Raw genomic sequence first — 17,483 nt, forward strand, 5'->3', positions numbered from 1 at the left:
GGCACAAGGCACTCAAATCCAAAGCTTTCACTCCTGGCAAAGACAGAGCACAATGGGGTTTGTCTCCCCGAGCAGCCCTCAGAAGGAGCAGAGCACATGGCTGGACCGGGCCAGGCAGTTTGCTGAGATTGATGCAGAGAAGAAGAGCCACAGCTATGCCCAGAGACAGCTTCTGCAGCGGCTTTGATGACTCCTTTTAGGGCCTGATGGCAGCTCTGCTCTGCTGAGTTACGGCTCGGAAGGTGCAGCACCTGCTCACCCATCTGTCTTCCCTGCAAGGCTGTCTCTGGCCCCATAACTGCTGACTGGCTGCCTCCCGTCCCGATCCTTCCCACAGGTAGCACAGCTCCCAGACTTTCACCTTGAGAGGGCTCCTCGTATCCCTGTATTCTGCTTTATTTTCCCTCGGAGCACAGTCCCATCACTCTTCTCCTTTTACTCCTCCGCAGCGCTGCGTGCAGGAGTTCAGCAGGGTCTCAGCACTACAGTAATTCCCCACGATATTCCCCGGCCGTGTCCTCACACCCCTCTCCCAGCCCCAAATGTACAAGGTCTGTCCCCGCCGCTGTGCCAGGAGCCTGCAGGATGCCCACTGCCCGCTCGTCACGCTTGGGCACTGCAGCCATGGGGACGGTGCCAGTGCTGGAGGATTTTCTCCATGGCCACGTCCTGATGGATATTCCCTGTTTGATGGCCGTGCCATTTGTTTCACTGCGTTGTACGCCATTCTGCAGCTTTGGGAAGGCAGCAATGCATTTTCATCAGCAGGACTCACCACGCCGGGGTGTAAAATTAACCCAGTGTCCTTGGGCGGTGCTGGGAGGAGAGAGGGGGCACCTCGTGGTGCCCAAACCCATCACCTCACAGAAACAAAAAGCTCCCCCTGGTGCAAACCACTGAAATGTGGGCAGATGTTGCGCACCCGTGACGTTCTGACTGCGTCATTTTGGAAAGCTCTGCACGCACAGGGACAGAGCATGGATAAGATGCCCTCACGCAGGGCTGCCTTACACTCCTTACACAAAGCAGATGAAATAAGAAAGTTTCTACCTCCCGCGTTTAGAATTAGCTTCTCCGTTTGACAACACAGCAGTAAACACGCCAGGAACAGCCAGGCAGGGACAGATGACATCGTGACAAGCTCTGATCTCAGGACAGAACCGCGCTCTTTCAGCCTAAAGAGCAGAAACCCGCGTTGCTGCGGCTCTGCCCGGTGCACGTGGATGCCACCGGCTCGCTGCAGAGCCACGGCCGCCACAAATGCTGCTCCCTTCCCTTTAGACAGACGCGGCCCTGCTGTACGACGCCGTGCACGTGGTGTCCGTGTGCTACCAGCGCGCCCCGCAGATGACGGTGAACTCCCTGCAGTGCCACCGGCACAAGGCCTGGCGCTTCGGCGGCCGCTTCATGAACTTCATCAAGGAGGTGAGCGCCCGGTTTGCAGCTCCGGTTGCTTCCCATGACTGCAAGGGTTCTGCAGCAGCAGCGGGGCGGCGTACCTGAGCACCTGGCAGAAGGTTCGGTGCTTGCAGGGCTATGAAAACCCTCCCTTGCCTCCCTGAGCCTCCACACCTGCACCCCACGTTTTGCTCTGTCTGCCAAAGGAGCCCTTTGTAAGAGCAAATGAAGGCAGAGCCGCACTGACCTGCCAGCATGGCTTTGTGGGCGACTTTCCCAGACTTTCCTGCTTACCCCCAGGCCTTTGGGAGCTTCTGGGGCAGTGGCTTTTTGCATGGGAAGTCAGGGAAGCGGCTGCAGCGTGGGACACGTGCCCAGGGCCGCACCTAAAAGGCTGGGCACAGGATCCCATCAGGTCCTTAAACACGAAGATAGAAGCACGCTGCTGCTGGTGTCCGGGTGCTGCAGCATGCCCTGCAGACAGCCCCGCACCCAGCCCGGGCAGCACGGATGCGGGAGCAGCGAGAGGGATCGCTCCCATCGCAGGCAGAGAACGAACCTCTTCGTAATAGGCTCTGAAGATGACATCTCGTCTGTCTCTGCCGCTCTCTCTCCCCTTTTTTCATGTTTTGTTCCTTTCTGTGGAAAGCTGCTCCAGCTGGCTGCCAAAAGAGAGCGTCAATAATTTGTTTGCTTGGCTCCCTTCGCAAATTACCCCGAGCTCTCACACCAGTGCCCTCCTGTTGTTTCCCATGCTGGCACCGGCGCAGCGCGGTGCAGCGATAAGCGTGGCCCTGCTGCACCCCGAGCAGCAGCACTGCTCCATGCACTGCCACACACTGTGACCACGGCTGCACTGAAGGCTGCAGTGCCAGCTGCCGAGGTCACAGTGCTGGAGCACCAGCGCTCCCACAGCTGCCCGCTGCTCGGGACATTCAGGCTCCCACAGCCCACGGGAGCATCAGCATCCTGCCAAAAACAACTCGTAATTTACGAGCTCAACCGGAGCTGTCCCAGACCCGGCATTTATCAGCACCACGAGGAGCAGCGCAGCCCGCGAGGATGCCGTGATGGATGCGGGAGTTTTGTACTGAGTCATCAGGGCCCCAGCAGCTGTCGGACACAAAAGGTGCAAAGAAAACCGGCGCAGGGACTGCAGAGCGCCCTGAACATCTCCGTCTGCAGAATGCACGGCGATGGAGGCGGTCATTAATTAATCATGTTCTTTGGGGAGAAAGAACCAGGAAAGGGACTAATTAAAAGATACCAGAGTGGAGGGCAGGAAGCCTATTTACGATGCCAACTGACAGCCCTGTATTTTTCCTCCCCACTCCAGGCCCAGTGGGAAGGACTCACGGGACGCATTGTCTTTAACAAGAGCAGCGGTCTGCGCACGGATTTCGACTTGGACATCATCAGCCTGAAAGAAGATGGCCTTGAAAAGGTAAGCAGGGCCCGTCCTGCCCCAGCACAGCTCTGACGCAGAGGCGATGGCCGGTGGTTGTGTGGGTTTTATATAAAAGGATATTTATTCTGCAAGGTTTCTCTGATCCCTCTCCATGCCTCCGCCGTGACTCACGGCCCCGGAGCGATGTGTGGCGGATTGCAGCTCCCAGCTGCAGGAATGCTCGTGGCACTTCCCCGGGGTGGATGGCAGAGCACGGAGCAGAAGGAATGCTCGGATCAGCCATTAACCTCTGCTCGCCCAGCCCAGGGTGGGGGAAAATCCATCCCACCCCACTCCTTGCTGGGCTTGCTCGCAGAACACCGAACAGCTCTTGAAAGCATCATCTTGGTGTGATTTCCTCAAGGAAAATTGCTTGGAAATGGCACCGACTTATTACAGGCTAGGTTTTGGAGGATGCGCTCTGTAGTTTCATTTGCTTCTGTGTTATTTAAGGGATGATAAGGAAAAAGCAAAGCGTGTTTTCTGGCTGTCCCAGGAGCTGGGCTGCAGTCTCAGCCCCTCGCATTGCTGCAGATCTTGGGGGCACGGACACCATGCTGGTCGTTGGGTGCTCACAGGGATTTCATTCCCTTTTCTCCAATTACTTTTCAAAAGAAAAACACCAAAGCCTCTAACACAGCAGCTTCAAGGTGAGGTCTGTTTGTTTAAGGCAAAACAGAGCAGCCCGGGGCCATCTCATGGCCACCACTGACACCCCCCCCCCCATCAGGCTCCAACCAGCACACGAGGACAGCGAGGGCTCCCGGAGCCCTTTGCAGCATGATGCTGAGCACTGGCCCCGCTGAGGGCCCTGCTGCAGGTTTCTGTGCTCCGGGGCAGCCATCTATCCCCTTTCTGGAGCCGTCTGCTTTCAGACACACACAAGGTGCTGAGCTGGCAGCAGGGACCAGGCGCTGAGCCCTGTGCCCGTGGGCATGGACAGGGGATGGATCCCACAGGGATGCCAGCTGGGAGCAGACAGGAACAGCCTGCAATCTGCCGAGGGGAGCAGATGCCTCCTCTGGTTGGGGCTGGGGATCAACTGCAGTGCTCACAGAGTGCTCCCAGCCCAACTCCCAGCTCCTGTCCCAGCTCCCAGCTCCTACCCCATCCCAGCCCAGCTCCCAGCTCCTATCCCATCCCATCTCAGCTCCTATCCCATCCCAGCTCCCAGCTCCTAGCTACCAACCCAGTTCCTAGCTCCATCCCAGCTCCCAGCTCCCTCCTCTCCAGCAGAAGCTGCTGCCACGCTTTCACACCACCATAGTAGCTCCGTGCTTCGTGTAACAGATCTCAAGGTCAGCAGAGCCCTCCCCGAGCAGCACATTTGTTGGTGCCAAGCGCAGAATAAAGAAAACGTTATTTCAGATAAACCCAGTGACCCCCGGTCCCCGCAGCTCAGAGCCCATCTCACACAAACTGAGCACGCGCTGATCTTTGCACCTCGACTGCTTTTTTTTTTTTTTTTTCCCCATAGAATCTAAACCAAAAAAAAAAAAGCAGCAGCAGCACCACCACCCACAACACGGCTTTCTGGAGATCTGGGATAGCAGAGAGAGGTGCGAGGCGCTGCACAGTGCATCCCCATGTCTGTCTGTCTGTCCGTGGGGCCGGTGCCCCGTTATCCAACCGCCCTGTTATCAGCGCTGTGTGCCGTACACCGGTGCCCGCTCGGTGCAACTTTTGTCTGCAGCAATCCTGAGATTTCACAGCTCTCCATAGCATTGACTGAAAGCTCCCTGCTGGCTCCGGAGGGGCTCTCGAGTATCGATGTCAAATCTCCGCCGACGCCGGGCTGCTGTCAATAGTTAATCTGAAAGAACAGAACGCCGAACGGCAAACAAATCCTGCTCGGGTTCTGCATTATGTAGAGCAGCTTATGTCTGTTGAGCTTTAGGATTGCACTCCTGATCCCGATACCTCCTGGATGTTCCAGGGATTACCGCAGCATTAACCAAACCTAATTACAAGTGGTTTGACTATCTGAGCCGCACAGCTCTCTTAAGGCACTTGTTTTCTTTTTTCTTTTCTTTCTGGCATTTCTTTAAACTGATTACTCCAGCTGCGTGTTCCGTGGATTTTCCTGTTCCTAAAAAAGCCCCATCCCGCAGAGCTGCGAGCAGGGGAGACGCGCTCAGACCCCAGTGCCCCCGAGCAATGCTGAGCTTTGCATTGCAGCTGCTGGGATGGAAGGGAGGTGGAGGCAGAGGGGCTTCACCTGCAACTCTCAGAGCCTTTCACAAGGTTCATGGAAACTCCTCTGGAGTTCTTGAGGTTTCCTTGCCAGGCAGCATCGCCCATTCCAAAGCCTGCCCACCCCGCACCGCGCCGTCACGCTCCTCCAGCCGCCCGCGCTGTGCAGTCCAGGTTAACAGGCTTAGAGCTGCCCGGCCGGCTTCTCTAAATAGAGACATGTTTTGCTATTTCTGGGTCAACAGACACCTTCAAAGCCTAACGACTCATTGAAACTGACAGCTGGAGAAAAGCAGAGCACCTGGAGGAGCCGGGGAGGTGGAAGAGACGTAGTGTTCCCCGCAGCTCCTGGCACCCTCCTGGGAAGGCCCCGCTCGGGGAACTAAAACCCAATTCTGGTATAATTTTCTTGCCTTTGGTTCTGCTCTGTCCTGGCCCAGAGCTGACAGTCAGTGCGCTCTGACCGCCCACCCCACGCAGGGCCACTGCAAATGGTGCACTCAGCTCCAAACCCCAGCCCCGCTGCCTTCCCCCAGCATCGCCCCACGCAGCACACGACCCATGGCACGGTGCAGCAGTGACCCGGGATCACAGACTTCGGTTGGGCAAAACAAGCTGGTGTCAGCTTTGCTTCTGAAGGAAGCAAGTTCCATTTCCAGGCCAGCGGGAGCAGGCAGCAGCTCACCTCCTGTCTGCTCGCTTCCTTTCAGGTGGGTACGTGGAACCCCTCCAATGGGCTGAACATCACCGAGATCTCCAAGGGACGAGGGCCCAACGTCACGGACTCGCTGAGCAACAGATCTCTGATTGTCACCACTGTGCTGGTAAGAGACTGCAGCTCTTCCCCTGCTCTGCCCTGAGCTCAGGACACCCCCTGCCCCCCATGTGCGCCCTCGGGGAGTCGGGACATCCCATGGGGACCCTCACAGCCCCACTGTGGGCTCCCACAGCTGGGCCGCCCAGTGCCCCCCACCAGGGATGCTGGTGTTCTGCACAGCGATGCCAGGAGCAGCCGCAGACCTGGGCTGAGCTGTGACAATCGCGTTTCTTTCCCTCTCCTAAGCACGTCTTTGATAAGCCAGCTTCGAGTAATGCCATTACCCAGCAAAGCATGGCTGCTTAGCAGCCCCTCTGCTGCCAGCTGTCACGCTGCATTTTGTTCGCACGTTCGCTATTGGATTTGATGGCAGGCATCAGATCAGGATGAATTTTTATTTTCCACCTAATGAGTTATGACGAGTGGCATTGGTTTGGATACGGCCCTATCGCACAGTGTGGCTTCGCAGAGTAGCACCACGAAGGAACAAAGAGCACCAGCCCCACACAGTCGGCTCACAGCAGTCCTCCGGCCCTTCGAAATTCTGTACTTTTGGGGAGGGAGGGTGGAGAGCTGCAGCTGGGGGGGGGGACCCTGAAGCTGAAAGCTTTAGGCTGTGCAATCCATGAGGGTTGCATACGGGGCAGCTGCAGTGGGGGCAGCCACAGCTCCCCAGCAGATATGGTACAGAAAGCAACGGCCACAATGGGAGCTATGGCACAAGCATGAGAGAAGTGACAAAGTGAAACACATGGAGGGGGAGGAGGGCAGGGAGGATGTGTGGACGGCAATGGGAGGTGCAGGAGCCCCGAAGGGTGAGGTGAGGCTGTGGGACCACAGGAAGGACAGGGATAGATAGAGCTGAGAGCTGGGCTGGAGCTGGGGAAGGCATCTGCCAGGGACAGGTTGCACTGCAGGGCCTGGAAACGTCCACTCTGGGGTGCCCCTCCAAGACCAGGGCGTCATGCAAAACGATGGGGCCAGGAGGGGACCTATCAGCCGTGTGCCTCCGACACACTTCCCTCGGGCAGCGCTTCCATCCCACGCCCCATGAGGATGTACAAACTGCAAAACACGCAGAGAGCACCGGCTCCTACAGAGCGTGCTGTGCCCAGGGCTGCACGTGGGGTGGGGGAACCCTGCTGCCCGCAGGGAGCGTGCTCAGCGCCAGCTCTGCACCCACTGCACAAACTGGCCTCTAAAAAAACGCACGTCCCCAAACTCTGAGTGCGTTTGCACTCTGCCTTTGCCCTGCTGAGCCGGTGCCAAAAAGCCAGAGGAGGAACCTCAGAAGGGGAAGCACGGAAGGTTATTTCTTCCCCTTTTTGCTCATATCGCAGCAACTTGTTGGAAGAGAAATATTACCCCGGCAGCCAGCACCGCTCTCCCCAAGCAATATGGGAACTGTGAAGTTATGAAATTGAGGGCACCTTCACTGAGAAATCGATTAGCAAACCGAGAGAGCTTGTGAATTGGATGTCTGGCCATTTTCAGTAATAAATTGTGAAATAGTCCGTGAATAAGTGGTTCACAGAGTTCAGAATTACCCCCTAGGAAATGTTTGAGACCTGCAGATGCATTACTGAAGCGGGCGCCGTCCTAATGTTCGGCGCTTCGGCTGTTAAATATGTATGTAATCCCTACAGCGCTGCCCAAAATTAATAGCGCTTTACGGCTGCTCTGGAGCTGCCGTATTTATATCCCGAGCCATCGATTCGGCCGGTCCACAAACAAAGCACTCATTCTAGAGGAAAAAAAAAGAAAGCCGGGGAGGAGGTCCGGGGAGCGCAGCGTGCCAAACTCAGCTCACTCCCAGCACTGCTCCCGCCTCGCTCCGTGCTTTCTGCGGACGCTGCTCCGTGCTGCAGGCACACACCAGCCCGCTCCCCGCTTCCCAGCACGGTGCCGGAGCCCGGCCCCGCCGGCAAGGACGCCAGCCTTGTGTGCATCCCCGACCGCGGCCATCCATCAGCTGCTGCTACCTCCGCCTCCTCCTGCCTCCCAGCTCCTGCCCGCTGCTTCCCAGCCTTTGCCATTCCCATCTGTCCCCTCCGCGTTTCCACCCTCGGGCCGCCCCCGTGCCCCCCGTCCCCTGCCCTCGGTGGCTGCCCATGCCTGATGCCACCCAGGGCCGCGCCGCTCGCTGCACCCGCACCTGCTGCCCGCAGCTCCAGGGGCACGGAGCGCTTCTCCGGTTACCGCGCACCTGCTGGTGCCCCAGCCTCCCCGCTCCCCAGAGCAGAAGGCAGCAGCAGAGCCCCACGTCCCGCAGGGAGCACGGCAAACAGGAACACAACCTGGGGAGCGCTGGGCTGCAGCAGCCACGCACAGAACCTGCTGGGCTCAGCCCCAGCCCCACACCGGGGGGCACCCGACCGCGCAGGGCTGGCGCTCCTCTTCATCTCCCTGACCTTGCAGTGCCCCCCAGCACTTCATTTCAGAGCATGAAATGGATATTTCTGTCCCTGAAATCCCACCAAATGGAAAACAGTTGGCCGCTCAGAAGAGACAAAATTAAATTTTGTGGGGTAAACAAGGTTGCTAATTAGCCGCTGCGCTGTGCAAAGTTAATTTACTCCCAGCGTGTCCCCGTGCCAAGCGCAGCCTGGCGAGCTGACCCCGGAGCCGGGCTGAGCCGTAACGGGGTCTGTGCTGTCTGTGCCCAGGAGGAGCCCTTCGTCATGTTCCGCAAATCGGACACGGCCCTGTTCGGGAACGACCGCTTCGAGGGCTACTGCATCGACCTGCTGAAGGAGCTGGCCGTCATCCTGGGCTTCACCTACGAGATCCGCCTGGTGGAGGACGGCAAGTACGGCGCGCAGGACGACAAGGGCCAGTGGAACGGGATGATCAAGGAGCTCATCGACCACGTGAGTGGGGCGCGGGGCTGCGATGGGGCCGGGGCTCAGCGCGGCCAAACACGGGTGGCACAGCCGGAGGGCGCGGGCAGTGCGTGGGGCACAGCTCTCTCCCCCCAATCTCTGCAGTTTTATGAAGGTGACTCACAAAAGCCCACTGACACCAACTCCAGGGGGCAGCTCCGCTCTTGCAGCTGGCAGAAAGTCACCTAGCCCGAAGCCAGGACACACGGCCAAGGGATGCTGAGCTCCCAGCTGGGTCCTGCCCCCAGCACATCCCGTGACCCCCGAGGCCCACTCGGGGCGGTGGTGTTTGTACAAAGCAATCCCTCCTGGAAAAGCTCTCTGGAAAAAGAGACAAGGACAGAATTCACCTCCGATCTCCATCTCCCAGGCAGCAGCCACAGCCCTACAGCTACAGCACATCCCTCCCTCCTCCATGTCCTGTCCAAGCAGTTCAGCCCTCGGACCCCATCCCAGCCCCACTGACCCCTCCCAGCCCCACTAACCCCTCCCAGCCCCACTAACCCCTCCCGGCCCCACGGACACCTCCCAGGTTCACTGACACCTCCCAGGTACACTGGCTGCATCTGCAGAAAAGAGACAAAAATAATCTCTTGTACGTAGCAGCCGTGCTGCTCGTCCAGGCCATGTGAGAAGGCTGCGTTTGCTGGGTGAGTCACTTCGGTAAATGAGCTTTGCTGTGAGCAGATAACAGAGCATTGTCTCGCGGTGAGGCGGCAGAGCTGGGGCTCAGGGATCTAGGTTGCGTTTCCAGATTCGGCTTGTCTGCCTTAAATGACATTGGACAAGTTGCTTCTGTGCAGTACTCGCTCCATCTGTAAAATGCAGATGATAATGATTATGTCCCTTAGAGGGACACGGTGATGCTCCGTCAGTTTGAGAAGCACACGGCAGTCCTTAGATGGCTCATCCCGGAGAGGCAGGAGGATGGCAAGGGCGCGCGAGGACAGCCCTGGGGACCGGGACACGTTGTCTCACAGGGGAATGTGCCACAGGCTGTGCAAATCTGCCTTTGTGCTTCTGCTTCCAGAAAGGTCCGTGCAGCTCCAAGTGCAGATTGAAGGGTCTCTTACACAACAGCCCCGCTGTCAGAGCAGTGCGGGGGGAGGGGCTGCTGCGTGCCCTGAGCAGTGTACGTGACGTGGACGTGTGACACGGATGTGTGACACGGATGTGTGACACGGATGTGTGACACGGATGTGTGACATGGATGTGTGACACGGATGTGTGACACAGGCTGTGTCCCCTGGTAGCGTGCCGGATGGCAGCATCCCGCAGTGCCAAGCAGGTCCCCGCTCCTGGCAGAGCATTCCCTGCTGCAGGTCGCTGGGGAACAGCTCCGAACAGGAGATGAGATATGGGGAACGGCAGCCGCGCTGTCACTTAGTCTGACCCATGTCACTTCCAATGTCCTGCAAGACGTTGCAGGGCTCTCAGGGGCTTTTCTGATCTTCCCAAGGCTGAAAGCGACAGGCTGAGAAGATACGGGGAACAACCTCATTAAGTCATGCCCTGAATTCACGGTCAGTCTGTACCGAAGCATTCCTTGGCCACTTAATAAAACAGTACATTAACATTCAGCAACAGCAAAGGGCCAAACCCCTCTCCTTGCAGGTTTCCTTGCAAGCAAGCATCACGCTTGCACTCTGCCTGACAGGTGCGGCTGGGTGCACGCTGGGCAGTGATTTACAGCCACTGCCCAGACCCTGTCTGAAGCCATTCTTTTCCTTATCTACACGTCATTGCTTTTTATAGCAGCGTTTATGTAAAGCATTAAAAAATGAAACTGCAACCAGATGCGGCCCTTCCTCAGCAGCAAAGCTCCTTCCCATCACGCGGGGAGAGGAACAAGCCCCGCTCCGTGCTCCGAAACGGGCGAGTTCAAACCCATCTCGTACCTCTTAGGAAAAGCGTCGGAGCTGGTGTTCAAACGCAGCACAGAGATGAGCACGGCGCTGCCCACACCGCGAGGCTGACACCGGGGCCGGCCGTGCTCCGCCGTCTCCTTCTCACCTGCACAAAGCAGGGGGGGTTTCGGGAGGTCCTGGCGCACGGGCAGGGGTAGCTCCCGCCCCACGGACCCTTCTGCTGGTGCTGTGGGGACGCGCAGGCAGCGGGGCCGCCCGGGCGGTGCAATGAATGAGTTTGGGGGCGGCGGTGCCCAGCACGCGGCGTGCTGGCGGCTGTTTGCACGGCACACTGCACTGCTGCCTTTGGAGTCGCGCATCCTCCTCCTCGCGCTGTCCCTTCTGATCCAGACATGCCTGCCCACAGGCAGCGACGCCGCGGGCTATCCGCCTTTGTGCCATCGCTTTGTTACAGTCTGGCCTTAAGCATAAACAGGAAAAGCAACAGCGGTCGGAGCCGCTCACAGCCTGACCCCATCCGGGCCCCCAGGAGCAGATCAGCCCCAAGCCAGCAACCCCCCACCCCGTGCATCCACGGGCAGGGAGCAGCGAGCTGGCAGCGCCGCATCCCTGCCCTGCATCGGCGGCGAGCTATTACCGCTGCTTATTCATAGCAATGATTATTGATAGAAGCAGAGCCGCGCCGCGGCCCATCCATCCCGGTTCTAAATCGTAGCTGTCTGGCAACAGAACGGCTGCAAATCTTCCGTGTTGTTTGTGGGCAGAGCCACATAAAGCCGCAGCGTGAATTGTTCTGGACGTTCTGCACAAACTCGCTCGCAAATAAAACTTGTCTTCTGCTGAGGCAGTACAGATCAAATTTCCATTCAATCCGAAACTTCTTGTGGGAATAAAAAAGGCGTGAAAAATAATAGGGTTTCTAATGGAAATCCCTGCCAATGGTAACTATAGAGAAGATGTAATGTCTGTCCTTAGGGACGATTTATGACAGCTGATTTAACACTTTCACAATAAATGGGCATTTATTGACAGTACATTCTGGCAGAAATACATATTGCACCACATTGCCACGTTCCCATTAGCGCTCTGCACTGGTGGGTGTTTATCTCAAGTGCCGCAGAGTGGGGATTCATCTGGGAGCCACTGGGCCAGCAACAGGAAAACCAATTGCTGGCGGATGAGCCGCCTCTTGTTTCGCCTCTTGCTTATGCCCTGCAGGAACTCGGCGTCGGGAGGAGATGGCAGCGAGCACCAGCAGCTCCTGGGCTGCACCCCCTCCTTCGCGCCCAGCACCAGTAATTGGGTGCGTTCAGACTGGTCAGACCAATGGAGCGGGTGATTGAGGCGCCCTGTGGCACGAGGAGCAGCCCTGGCTCTGTGCTGCTCCCTGCTCTTCCCTCCCTGGCGCATCCCTCGGTCGCTGTCACTGTGACTCCAGAGCCCCGTGACACCCTGAGCTGCAATGAGCAGTCGTTTTCCCTCCATGAGGATCTGCCCTAAAGGAAAGATTGCAAGAGCCCCAATGCTCTCTGCTTCTGCCCAGCTCCCTGCTATGTTTCCTCACCAGCGTTCCCAGTGCAGCGGTGCCGTGGGCAGGGATGGGGCAGAGGTGTGCCCCGAGGGGATGAGCAACAGGGCATGAGCATCTGGGTGCTGCCAGACAGAGCCTGGATAACAAACCGGCACAGCACGCGCTATTTACCTGTCTCTCAGGCAACACACGCGTAATTAGTTTATGTAAACACTGAGCTCACATTGGCAAAATAGGCACCGGGGCGGCTTGCTTTACTCGAACAAATGTACGTCCTGGTGCCGTGCTCCAGCACGAGCTCCGCAGAGCTGCGGCCCAGCACAGCCCCGCAGTGAGCGCGGTTCCCCTGCACGGAGCACGCGGTGACACGGCACCAGGGCCGCCCCGCTGAGCCCCAGCGTGCTGGGAACGTCGGCTCCGTGGCCTCGGTTCAGAGCAGCACTTGAGCGGATCCGTAGCACTTGGAGGGTGTGCAGGCTCGGAGAAGGCAGAAGCATGTGCTTAAGTGGCTTTGCTGGATAAGGGCCTTTAAGCCGTTGGCACTCACTGTAATTCCTCGTTTCTAATAAAAGCCATCTAACCGTGCAGAACAGCAAAGCCGGGGATGGGAGAAAGAAGCGTTCAGGGCCCGGTACATGACACCCAGGTCGTGGTGGCACAGTGTGACCGGCAGCGGCTGTGACCTTGGAGGGGCTGATCCAGATCCCTTCCATGAGCAAAGCTTCCATCACAGCCACCTTCAGAAAAATCTGCATTGATAAAATGGGCATCAAAGTGCCCCGTCCTGCCCTGAGAGCTGCGGGCTCAGCACGGGCCAGGCTCCTGCTTCCTTCTGGCTGTACAGGACACACGCTGCTGAGGACGTGGGGCTGCCATCAGATCACAGGAGCTGCCGGAATGACACAGTCAAATTTTATCTCTGCGCTTAAAAGCGTTTTGATCCTCGGGCATCCATGCAGATTTTTCTCTTCTCATTTTCCGTGGCAAAGCACAAGCTCCTGGCCAGCATTCCTCTTGCTCCATCATTCTGACAGTTCTGGCTTGCAGGATCTCACGCAGGTGGCTGCCGGCCCTGGCCGCAGCACTGCTCATTTCCTCCCTCTCTCAGAAATACCAGGAGCCAAATCCCTCACTGTCTCCCCCAGCTTCTCCTGCTCTCACCGGGACACACACAGCCCCACTTTTGGAGCTCTCTGGTGAAGGCAGCGAAGACAGAAGCTCTGCACCATCACAGCGTGGGTTCTGCTCCAGAGCCACCCCAGCAGAGCGGGCTGAGCCTTTGGGTTCCGGGGCACGACGCTGCCTCTCAGCAGAGCAGAACGAGCTGAACCCAGGCTCCCCGCAGCCCGGCACACCCCAAACCCGGGCTCTGTGCTTGGGGCCGCGCTGCTCCGTGCCCCAGGAGCAAAGCAGGCAGCGGACACAGCTCCATGTGCTGGGGAGCGGGATGGAGGGATGACGATGCTCGCTGTCTAATGGCTTCTTTCTCTCTTCTCTCCCTTTGTGTCTCTCCCCGTGCCATGCACAGAAAGCTGACCTGGCCGTTGCTCCTCTCACCATCACCCACGTACGGGAAAAAGCGATAGACTTCTCCAAGCCCTTTATGACCCTGGGGGTCAGCATTCTGTACCGGAAGCCCAACGGGACCAACCCCAGTGTGTTTTCCTTCCTCAACCCTTTGTCTCCCGACATTTGGATGTACATTCTCCTCGCCTACCTGGGGGTCAGCTGCGTGCTCTTTGTCATAGCCAGGTAAGGGGATGCCTCCAGGGCCCCGCCGCTCCCCGTGCCCCGCAGAGTTCTGCAGGGATCCAGCCACGCCGTGGGAGCTGCTGCATTAATCCTGTTTCATTAATGAGATCACCCCTGGCCCATTACCCATTCCTCCACTCCACTCCTGCCCTTCCCACAGAGGGGGAACCCAGCACCAGCTGCAGCGCAGGCTCTTAGGGCATCCGTGGCTTTGCAGAGTGCAAATGGCTTCGTGCTGAGCTGTGGCATTGCTCTGTGTTAAACTAAAACAGGCCCAACTTTTACCTTCCCCGTAGTGACCCCATGCTGTGCATTCCAATCAGTGCCTCCCTCCTGCACAGCCCACTGCCAGCGAGGGCACAGCCAGCCCCACAGCCAGCCCCACAGCAAAAGAACGGAGAGCGCGTTGCTACGGACCTGACAATGTGTCTGTTTACAGAAATTAATATGCATCTAATTAACATGTTTAAAACCTCTATATTTAAAAGCAGCGGAATTTGCATACATTTGCATGTGTTATTAATTTCACAGCGTCTTTGATGAGATTCACAGTCCAGGGCTGCTCTGCATACGTGATGCCATCTCCTCAAAGCAGAACAAAGCCTTTGCTTGCTCTTGGCCTTATCCCTGGCCGTGCACACTCCTTAGGCACTCAGATACGTGGGGTGAGGCCGTGGGAAGCCCCCTGCACACGTCCAGCCACGCAGCCATGCTTCAGGAGCCCCTGCTGCCCGCCAGGGCTGTGCCTCCCTGCAGCACGGTGCAGAAGGCAGCCCCTGCCTCAGCCCCTGCCATCCATCAGGCAGTCAGAGCAGAGATTAAACATGAAGCTGCAGTAACTAGAACCCATTAACCCTCATGTTCCTACAAATCTGCAATTTTCAACCTCCCTCAGGTCCTCGGAGGCTCTTAGAGATGATTTCCCGAGTTTACTATGTAATATCCTAATTACACATCACAGCAGTTGTCAGAGGAATCCCCGCCTGGCAGACAGCACCAGCGCTCCCCAGCCCACCTGGGGGGGCAAAGCCGCTCCGTCCCTGACCCCCCATTGCGAGGTGCCAGGCCATGAGGGCACGTGCCCCCTGATGGCACCAAGGGCCCCAGGGCTCCAGGCTGTAACGGGAAGCGTTCTCCCTCCCAGTGCTTGTGGTGCACCTCTGCCACGCAGCACTGGGGCAGGCACTGGGCTACAGGCACGGCCCTGGGGCTGGGCAGAAGGCGCTGAGCCCCCCCCCAGTGCTGGTGCTCAGTGTCAGAAGGCACCGGGCACTCGCAGCAGGCAGGGACTCACCCAGGACAGAGAATCCTGGTAATTACAGAAAAGAGAAATACTGCGATGATTAATGGAATTTCTTCGCTTTATGTCTCCGTCAGCCATGCAGAGCACAGCGAGATGGACTCTGCTGCCGTAACGTCTTTGGCTCGAATGCCATCAATGACAGGGACGCTCGCACAGCTTGGAATTAGAATTCATACACAGTTTTAACCGTTACCAGTTTATTTCTCCCTACGCCTCTGAGTACCAAACCCGGCCCAAATGACCCAGATCCCACTTCCAAAGTGTGTTCCAAGTGCACTCTGTACCCACACAAAGCACTGCAGTGCTGCTGAGGACAGTGCTGGTGGCTCCCGATCCCCTGCAGCCCCCGCACTGTGCTGGGACCCAGCCCTGCCCAGCCCCACTGCACGGCGCTGTGCTGCAATGCGTGGGCTCCACGGGGGCTGAAACACAGCCCTGGAAACACTGCATGCACAGGTTCTTCTCCACACACTTTGTTCCTGACGTTCCTTCTGCCTTCAGATTCTTTTCAAGAACATCGAGCATCCCATATAATTAAGGTTCTGCAGGAAAGATGGAGAGCAAGAGCTTTCACGGGGAAAATACGGGGTGCATTTATCACACTCAGAAGCAACGCAGCCAACATCTGCTTTTGACCCCAGCCGGGCCTCTCAAATTCCATCCTCCAGAGAAAAGCACTCAACATGGCAAAGCCTTAACTCAGAGCTGTGAGCTCCGAACCAGGCTCCAGGGTCCCGTGCTGCTGCCGCAGCCATAGGTCAGGACCACTCACAGCCAACCCAGGGATGCTCAGAGGCCGGAAAGGATGGATGTGAACCCCTCCCTCTTTAATCAGCCTTTCTGCTCCCACCCCTGGAGAACCAACGGCTCCGTGGGGTCTCCTGCGTGGGGACACAGTGCGGGGTCACAGCGGGGCGGGGGTCAATGCTCATCTTCATTGCAACCGGGACTGGGTCACCCGTGGGAGATTTCTCTGGAGACGTAATTTAGAGTCAGAAGCACTTGGCGTTAGATCTCACATTTAACTAAGCCTTCTTTGAAATGCTCCCCCGCTCCCTGCCGAAGAAGAGACAAGAAAGCAAAATCGGGGCTTTTGATGAAATATTTCTCAGCCCCTGCTCTGCGCCCGAGGAAGAGGGGACGCCGGCCCACGGTGCAGCCCGAGCAGCCCGGTGTGCGAGGGCTGCAGCTGCACGGGGTCACCGAGCACCACTCGCTGCTTCCTTCCTTACCCCCCGCCTCCAGCATTGGACCCGCTGCTTTTCAAGCACTGAAGGCGGTCGCTGCTTTGCAGTGTTCTGAATATTTCCCTGTAATTGGAGCAGGTTCTCACTCGGAGGCCTTGAAGTTGTGCAGCGGGCCGTCCTACCGGGCTCACTTGATCTCACCAGTTCCCATCTCACAGCCCACCACGGGCAGCCCCAGAAAGTTTCCATCCGGCCCCCGAACTCTGCCTTTACCCAACAGATGGGGCTCGGGCATCGTCCCTCACACAGCACACGTTTACAGCAAGAGACGAGGCAGAGAGCAGCTCAGCTCAGCCCAACGTTTGCTTCTCCCCTCTGGTTTTCCCACATTTCACCACGCAGAGGGAGGTGGGCAGTGGGGATGGCCCCAAGGACCCCCCCGCACAGCTCCATCCCGCTCCGTATTTTGGGTTCCGTGAGAAGTGTGTGCAGCGAGCAGAGATTTCAGAAGGAAGCAGAGATGGTAATTAATGCCTGGTTCAAAAGCAATTATGTCAATTACGGTTTTAATTTAATCTCTGCAAAATCTGGGGCGCTAAGAAAATGTAAACAAGCAGCTCTATAAACTTCAGCATCCCTCCTGTGGGGCATCCTCCCCAGCTCCTGGCTCACAGAGGCGGAGCTCACAGACTGCTCCTGGGCAGGATGTGTGCAGGGATGATCCAACTCCCTCCCTTCTGCCCACCAACAGAGGGCTGTCCGTGGAGATTCCCCCTGGAGAAGGAGTGCTCTCCCATGGTCTGAGCACCGCAGTGAGCCCACACCGACTGCCGAGTGCTGATACACAGGACTGCTGCTTGTGGGGTGCAGGGAGCCCCGCTGGGTGAAATCCCATGGGCACGAGCAGAGTCCCCTGCAACAGAGCCCTGCCCCAGCCGCCTGCAGGGTCAGTGCTGCATCTCTGCTGGGTGGCAGGGGATCTACAGCTGCTGCCCCATCTTTGCAGCAGTGTGGGACTGGGGGGGGGGCTCGCAGCCGTGCTGGTCACTGCCCGAAACCTGGCGCTGAATTTGCCTTTTTCTTTAAGGAGCTGCGCAGGAGAAGG

At 57.7% G+C, this 17,483-nt stretch overlaps 1 protein-coding gene across 1 annotated transcript in view; it reads left to right on the plus strand.

The window, feature by feature from the left end:
- Window positions 1–17,483, plus strand: part of GRIK3 (glutamate ionotropic receptor kainate type subunit 3) — a 76,661-nt gene that overhangs the window by 46,597 nt on the left and 12,581 nt on the right. Inside the window, exons 7-11 of the mRNA XM_021375460.1 lie at window positions 1,282–1,425; window positions 2,735–2,842; window positions 5,749–5,862; window positions 8,522–8,725; window positions 13,665–13,888. Of these exons, the coding sequence (XP_021231135.1) occupies window positions 1,282–1,425; window positions 2,735–2,842; window positions 5,749–5,862; window positions 8,522–8,725; window positions 13,665–13,888 (794 nt within the window). The remainder of the gene's footprint in view (window positions 1–1,281; window positions 1,426–2,734; window positions 2,843–5,748; window positions 5,863–8,521; window positions 8,726–13,664; window positions 13,889–17,483) is intronic.

The sequence above is a fragment of the Numida meleagris genome, chromosome 22, assembly GCF_002078875.1.
Source record: "Numida meleagris isolate 19003 breed g44 Domestic line chromosome 22, NumMel1.0, whole genome shotgun sequence".
Classification (NCBI taxonomy): Eukaryota; Metazoa; Chordata; class Aves; order Galliformes; family Numididae; genus Numida; species Numida meleagris.